General features: G+C 34.7%; 1 protein-coding gene across 2 annotated transcripts; it reads left to right on the top strand.

Moving 5' to 3' along the window:
* Positions 1 to 543: 543 nt before the first annotated feature.
* On the top strand, positions 544 to 7,818 carry LOC117403973 (homeobox protein orthopedia B-like). Of its 2 annotated transcripts, none has more exons than XM_034904988.2 (3): positions 544 to 712; positions 1,349 to 1,749; positions 6,201 to 7,818. In XM_034904988.2, exons 1-3 carry the CDS (start codon positions 676 to 678, stop codon positions 6,711 to 6,713), a joined length of 951 nt encoding a protein of 316 aa, XP_034760879.1. In that variant the 5' UTR covers positions 544 to 675; the 3' UTR covers positions 6,714 to 7,818. The 2 variants fall into 2 exon arrangements, with proteins under 2 accessions (XP_034760879.1, XP_034760873.1); XM_034904982.2 differs by having other exon boundaries at positions 544 to 751.
* Positions 7,819 to 8,020: the final 202 nt, after the last annotated feature.

The raw sequence follows: 8,020 nt of genomic DNA, 5'->3' as shown, positions 1-8,020 counted from the left end.
GCACACCCCATCGAAATAAAACAAATGAAACGTTAGTATTATTATTTACACTTGATGAAATCTATACCTCGGCCAACCATATAGCACATTATCTGTTTTTAATTTTAGGAAGAAAAAAACAAACAGACTTCAGGGTAATCGCATTTGTAATATAATGATCAGAGTATAGTAATTGTATATTGTCTAATAAGTTAGGCAAAGCATATCTGAGGTGAAAACAAGGACCACTTAAAGGCATTAACATCTTAAATAATGTATATTTGAACAAATATTCTAGGTATACTGCGTTTATTAAGTTTGGTTTGTAGTGATTATAGAAATGAGACCAGGTCGTTTTAAATGGTATAATTTGAGGTTGAAAGCTAATAAACGAGATTTTGAAATGAGGCGAAATTGAATTGTAAATTTATCCTGCATGTGGATGTGAGTGGTTGGCCTATGAGACTCCTAGCTCTGACATTTTCAGTCTCCATTCTGATTGGTCCTCATTTGGAGACGCTCTCGGGTTCATTCACTATTAAGCACCTCCCCGTTCTTCTAAAGGACATTATAATGCAAGAGACCTCATTTTTAAGCACAAACCGAATTTTCTTTCATTTAGGCTATATATATTTTTTAAATAGTTTAAAGTCGTAGAATTTTTTTGGAAAGCATTTCACCCTGGAGCGGTGCGCAATGCTATCCCACGCCGACCTCCTGGATGCTCGCCTCGGTGAGTTATCATCGCCAAACTCCGGTCTTCAACTCTACTGTAAGCTGGAGGAACTTCTAATCTAACACAATCGAGCAGGGAAATTGTCAATTTGTTCCTTATTTTAGCTTAATATGATCTAAATGAGCTAATTCTCTCTAAAAGCAATTATTTTTGTATTAGATTATAATTTAATTTACATCGTTTTCAGATAGATGTGATCAAAGAGTGGGCTGCTCTTTAAGGATTTAATGTCTTTGATATTTATTTTTTAAAAGTAGTAATATAATAATAATAATGATATTTGATAAACGATCAAAAGGAACAACTGAGGTTATTTATCACGTAATCAGTACTGAAAATGCAATAGATAAATGCATGTTGCACTAAGGAAATCAATATGTCTTTTAACAAATGGAAGTTTGTACATTCTTCAGTCAGATAGATATTGTAATTATCAAATGTTGTCTATGATTAAACGATATAGTTTTTGCTGTCGTATACCGTTACATTGTATTTAATTCTGCCTTTTTCAACTAAAAAATGCTGCCTCTAAATCTTTATTTTTTAATACACAGGAAATACGAGGAAGTTTGTGTTTGATGGTTGCTTGGCATTCCTGACTATTAAGTGGTTGGTGTTCATTTTTTTGCACAGGGATGAAAGATGCCGCGGCTGAGCTCCTGGGTCATAGGGAGGCTTTGAAGTGCAGGCTGGGAGCAGGGGGATCGGATACCGGCCATCCTGGCGATATAGCCCCGGGCTCGGACAATGTAGAAGGGGCGACACTGCTCCCTGGGGATGACATCAGCAATGCTGGATCCAATCCCTCCGCCGTGCAGGTCGGCACGAAAGACCAGGACAAGCAGCAACAGCAACAAAACCAGAACCAGTCTGGTGGACAGACAAGCCAGCAGAAACAGAAGCGGCACCGGACCCGCTTTACACCGGCCCAGCTTAACGAACTGGAGAGGAGCTTCGCTAAAACCCACTATCCTGACATCTTCATGAGAGAAGAGCTGGCGCTGAGGATCGGTTTAACAGAGTCCCGCGTCCAGGTAACACCACTTTGCAGAGACTTCGGCCAGCGTACTTGTCTTAAAAAATATTATAATATATCGCCACTGCCTGTCATTATCAAGAAAAGATTTACACAATATATAACTTGTATATTCTTCTATGAAAACTCACTTAGTGCAAAATAAACCAATTAAACATCCGTTGTAGGCTACTATTGAACTATATACAAAATATAATAATGCTCAAAAATCTTTATTTCTTATGCATACCATGGTGTTCTTATGAAAAAATAAAGAAATTGTGAACTCTTAGATATTGACGAAAAGTCTACATCTGTGAAAGCTGTTAATAATAATGAACAAGTCGGCAAAGCGAAGCAGTCATCATGTTTTATATAACGCGGTTGTGTTGACATGATTTAAACTGGACGGTAAGGGAACAACACGAGTGCTGAGCCCTTTCTTTGCCGTTATCAATGTCAAATCAAAAAATAATTGATTTATTTCAATGCACAATACATTAGGAATGTCTCACCTTTGGGTGATTCCCAAAACGGTGTGAAGCACCGAACACAGGCTGAGAGAGGGTGACAAACACTAACCGTGTAAACTCATTCGAATTTGGAAAGTCAAGGCCTCGTGTTTCAGGCTTCGTAAGTGATCATAAGTAAAATAAATATCGAAGACATCGAACTTCTCAAATATAAAAGTATGGCCTATCGTGTACTGATAGTGTGGGTTGCACAGCACAATGTCATGTCACATGCGCTGTTATTGATAATACATTACTTCTGTTAAATCCACTAGTCTGCATCAAGGTATTTTAAATGTAAAACGAGTCAAGAAATGAATTCAAGCTATAGATTCAAATACAAAAGATGCGCTTTTGATTTAGTTGTATTTATTTTAGCGCGATTTTACTAAACGATGTGGTTTATGCCAAAGCATCGTGCTTGAATCTGTAATGATATGGAACGCGCGCTTTGTAACGTCCAATACATTATTATTATTATTATTATTATTATTATTATTATTATTATTATTATTATTATTATTATTATTATTATTATTATTATTATGTTATTATTTTCGTTTTTAATAGTTGTCAGTTAATTAACTGCTTTTCTTAATGCAAGTTCATGTTGTTATTTCTGCAGAATTTATCGATTGATTTCTTATGAGACATGCATGTTTAATGACTCGCATAGCTACAAGAATGCGGTTATAATATTGAAACCTCAAATCAAATTGATACATTTTGATTATATATATATATATATATATATATATATATATATATATATATATATATATATATATATATATATGCATTTGCATGCGTGTTTAAAAGAGAGAAAAAAACACATAGGTTTCCTAATTTTACATTCTTCCTAATGTTGCGTACAATTATATTTAAAATGGTATTTTATTATTATAAATGGACCTATACGGCTTTTATTATTATTATCTGAGAAACATTTATAGACGTTAACACATATGCATTGTGTTTTTCAAAACCTGGGAGGTTTTTACGTTGAAAATTATATATATATATATATATATATATATATATATATATATATATATATATATATATATATATATATATATATAAGCAATTTAAATGATCGTTGGTTATAACTCATGTGTTAAACAGAATAGAAAGCGGAATGCTGCTTCATTACTGCGTTATTGGTTCAGTCAAACATCCTTCATCTATAATAATTTTGTAATTTAGTTTAACATGTAAAAAGAACTGCGAAATAATATTACGAATATTACATTTTCTGTGGAATATCTTCAAATACATTGACACCCCACCCCGCTCCCCCTTGGGAATAAATTAAGGCAATTTTACTGGGTAATCTTTGGCATCTCCCCCATCAGCAGTAGATGGCTCTTCTGCTCGTTATTTAAATTAGAATGTTCCATATAGTTGATTGATGTGCTGTGTTGCATTAAAAATGGTGCTAAATTAACTCATGCAATTGTACCATTTTTAGATCGGAAAAAACCCAATTAAAATGCACGCCGCACATTCCTATAGCCTATGTCACAAGCTTTTTTAAAAAAATATTATTATTATTATCCGATGTATTTTAATCTCATGGTGTAATAAGAAAAAAACGTGCCTTGATCCATTATTAGCAACCAATTTCAGAATTATTTATAACAGGGGATGGCTTATTAACCAGCGATGTGAAAATCATGCAAATTACGCAATCATATGCAATATAATAAGCATAATCATTAGTCTAGCACAGTATTAATTAACTTCCGATAGTTTATTTACATAAAAACCAAATAAGCGAAATAAGTGCTGGTTAGGAAATGATATTTCACAGCAACAGACAGACACCGCTCTGTGTTACAATTCGGTGGAGAGGACTGCGGTGTGCTTAGGAATGATTCTGTCACCTGCCGCGTCTTAATGTGGGACACCTTCAGAGTATATTCTAGTTTTTTTTTAATGGAATGAGAAATAGCATTTTCTTTCCCTCCAAGCACTATTTGGTGTGGATTTCACGGCTGGCTGCTCGGAATGAACCAGATATTTGAGTTTTAATACGGCGCTCCGGATTGCTTACCATATCTTCACATTAATCATCAGCAGGATTTCACTGAGATCTTTATTGACCTCACAAAAGACCCCTTCATAAATGTAACACGTCTTATCGTTTACAGCCTGAATTGGGACCAAACTAACGTTTATATCGGCTTTAGGCTAAATACTAATGAAGGTGTGAAGTGTTGAAAATATTGTATTACACACAAAGGGTAACACGATACCCTTATAAAATGTATTTTATATAGCCTTACACACACACACACACACACACACACACACACACACACACACACACACACACTGATAAATATAATTTTATATATACTCACTATTTTAATTATTAGCTGCCACATTTGAGCGCCACGGTTTCTACGCTGTATTTGAATATTACACATATCGCCTCAGACATACTTTAGATGATTTATTATCCCTTGTTATATCCCTTAATTATTGCAGATTTTCTTTTTTATTATAGCATGTGAAAATTATATATAAAATTAATAGCTGATTATTGCCAATGAAAATCTATTTAACCAAAAAGATCAATTTATATGTATTTAAGAATGATGTAACTATTGTACACTAACGCAAGTGTTACATTTCAGTCTTACTGTTAAACAGGTCCTACTTCTGTGACGTGTGTTAATGTTTGTCAACGACTATTAATCTGTAGTCAGCATTTTTGCATTTAAATTGCATCTACAAAATGTGTTTTATAATTAGTCTCGCATTCCCTTAAACGCGTCTTCTTTAGATATACTCCGTTCATATTTGACTGAAACATTTTTAATTGATAGAAACTTAACAAAATGTAGCTGTTAAATAGTACACATCCACAGACATATATATGTAAGTTACAATTCATCTAAAAACATTTCAATAATATAATCAAGTGATAAATATAATTAGGTGATACATATTTAGGAAAAGTGTCTGGTATAAATTCCCATTGAAATACATGATAACCATTAATGTTACCGGTCTGTACGTCTAGCAGTACGCGCACACGACAGTAGAAGCGGAAAACAGCGAGCCCCGCGCACAGAGTAACCCTTGTGAATGCACCACACAATGTATTGGTTGTTACTTCAGTGTTTTCTGATGCACCGCAATTGCGGTAACAGCAGTGCGCGCGCGTTTACTGAACGAACGCATTAACTGCATTGCATTTATTCTAAAAGACTACAATTGTAATTTGATCATACGATTTTTACAAAATAGTAACCAACAGATAGCTATGGCATTTAGAGGAAGAGTCATTTCAGAAAGCCTTTTATAATAAAGCATTTCCAAACCCATAAGGCCTAATCGCACACATCTAAATGTAGACCAGCTCGCATCTAAATATTTGTATTTGATATATATATATATATATATATATATATATATATATATATATATATATATATATATCTCGGATGTACTACACATCTCATATGCATAGCTTTTCACATGATCTTGTATAATATTAAAATTAATGATTTTCATATACTCAACATACAATGTGGGTGTCTCCGGAGAGTGCAGGCTGTGCTAACTCTCACAAGGGTAGTTTTTGAAATGGGTTTTAAGTTCTTATTGGAACGCACCGAGTTCGTATGGTTTACCACCTGTTACACAGATCCTGTTAATATAGCGTATACCTCATATCTATAAAAACAACAGCGTCTCCCCGAGGTTCGGCCCTAAGCTAATTAATTGAAAACTGATTTTTTTCAGCTGACCCCACAAGCATTAATCACATTCCAGACGTTTTTTTTTTCGTACCCAGAAATAAACCCTTTTTAATTTTTTGGGTTTGTTTGTTTTACTGATTTTATAACACTGGCATGAGGTGTGGAATAAATGATGCTGTGAGTAGACGCTATTGCATGTTATCATTTCATCATAGTTACACCTTGTTTTTTTCTTCATTCAATAGGTTTGGTTTCAGAACCGACGCGCCAAGTGGAAGAAGCGCAAGAAGACCACGAACGTCTTCAGAGCCCCCGGTACCCTGCTCCCCACTCATGGCTTGACTCATCAGTTCAACTCAGCAGCAGCAGCCGCAGCCGCCATGGGCGATAGCCTCTGTTCCTTTCACGCCAATGACACCCGCTGGGCGGCGGCCGGAATGCCGGGCGTTTCTCAATTGCAACTCCCCCCCTCCTTGGGCCGGCAGCAGGCCATGGCTCAATCCCTGTCCCAGTGCAGCCTTGGAGCTGGTCCCCCTCCCAACTCCATGGGCCTGTCCTCCAACGGCTCCGGGCTCCAGTCACACCTCTACCAGCCCGGCTTTCCAGGGATGATGCCCGGCTCCCTGTCCGGCTCCGCTAACGTGACCGGTTCGCCCCAGCTTTGCAGCTCCCCGGAGAGTGACGTGTGGAGAGGGACGAGCATCGCATCCCTGCGCCGCAAGGCACTAGAGCACACAGTCTCAATGAGTTTCACTTAATAATAAAGATCGCGGAGGCCCAATAAATGGCTTTGTTTGTTTTTTAAATCCCCATTTTAACAACACACCAGGAAGTATACTCAGGATTTGAAATACATCTATATATATATCTATCTATCTATATATATATATATATATATATATATATATATATATATATATATATATATATATATATATATATATATATATATATATATATATATATATAGAAACTGGTTGTGTAACAATTAATTAAAATTACATTCTAAGTCACAAACTACACATGCACAAGGGGCAAGGAAACCTATGTCGTGGACTTTAAATATAATTATTGCAAACTTCTGTTTAATCCTGCTTAGAAAGACTAGTTAGTTTGTTTTATACTTTTCCTTTTTAATCAGATTTCACTACAGTTACTTTGCAAAGCGTATTTCTGTATTTATTTATCTGTTTGTGTGTATTTATTTGTTATCGGAATATGGAGCTGTATGGAGTTTTGATCAAAACAACCATTAAAAAAAGAACAAAACATGCACATAGAAGATATTCTTTTCACATGAATTACGAGAGATTATTCATTTTAAATCTCTAAAATAAAAGGTTATTATGTTTGATCTTGACTCCATATATAGTGAACGTAAGATCCTGAAATGTGCCACATGCACTGCATGCAAAAACGGGCTATTGGCATGCACAGTGCACTTGTGTATTTAAAATATTGGGAGTTTGTACAGCAAAAATAATAATAATAATAATAATAATAATAATAATAATAATAATAATAATAATAATAATAATAATAATAATACAAAAAAATAACTAAATAAAAAAGAAGCTTTGTGTGCATGTGCTGGCCAGAATACAATACTGGGAAAAGAAACTATTTATAAAAAATAAGAAACTTTAAAAAACCTGTGAGATAGGATGTTTTGTGTAGATAAAGCATTCTTGTTACCTACCGGTCGATTTGTGATATGTTCTAACTTAACTGTCTGTGCTTATTTATTGAAAACAAGTTTCTTAATACATGTTTGTTCTTATACTAAACATATAATTTGATTTCCTGAACAGGTTTATATCAATTAAATGTAAATGGATAAATAAAATCATTTTCAATATGTGATATTATGCATCCCTTTGTTTTTTGCTTGCTGTTTGTTGTTGTTTTAAAGCGCCTGGCTTTTTGAAGATTCTAACCAATTAAAGCTTTCAAGGGAATGCTCGAAAGATTGCAATTAACTCAGCAGTACATTGTGATTATAGTGTGCATGAATCATTTTTAAAGTGCAAAGTTACAATCATAACAACATCATCGCGCAAACACA

Source organism: Acipenser ruthenus, chromosome 2 (assembly GCF_902713425.1).
Source record: "Acipenser ruthenus chromosome 2, fAciRut3.2 maternal haplotype, whole genome shotgun sequence".
NCBI classification, from domain to species: domain Eukaryota; kingdom Metazoa; phylum Chordata; class Actinopteri; order Acipenseriformes; family Acipenseridae; genus Acipenser; species Acipenser ruthenus.
The sequence above is the reverse complement of the archived record's forward strand: the minus strand, read 5'-3'. Positions and strand labels throughout refer to the sequence as shown.

What these genes read in the sequence shown, in the direction of transcription:
- LOC117403973 (XM_034904982.2), top strand. Translation starts at nt 676, where the DNA reads ATGCTATCCCACGCCGACCTCCTGGATGCTCGCCTCGGTGAGTTATCA. An exon ending in CTCCGGTCTTCAACTCTACT is followed by an intron (nt 752 to 1,348) that starts GTAAGCTGGAGG and finishes TTTTTTGCACAG; the next exon opens with GGATGAAAGATGCCGCGGCT. An exon ending in TAACAGAGTCCCGCGTCCAG is followed by an intron (nt 1,750 to 6,200) that starts GTAACACCACTT and finishes TTCATTCAATAG; the next exon opens with GTTTGGTTTCAGAACCGACG.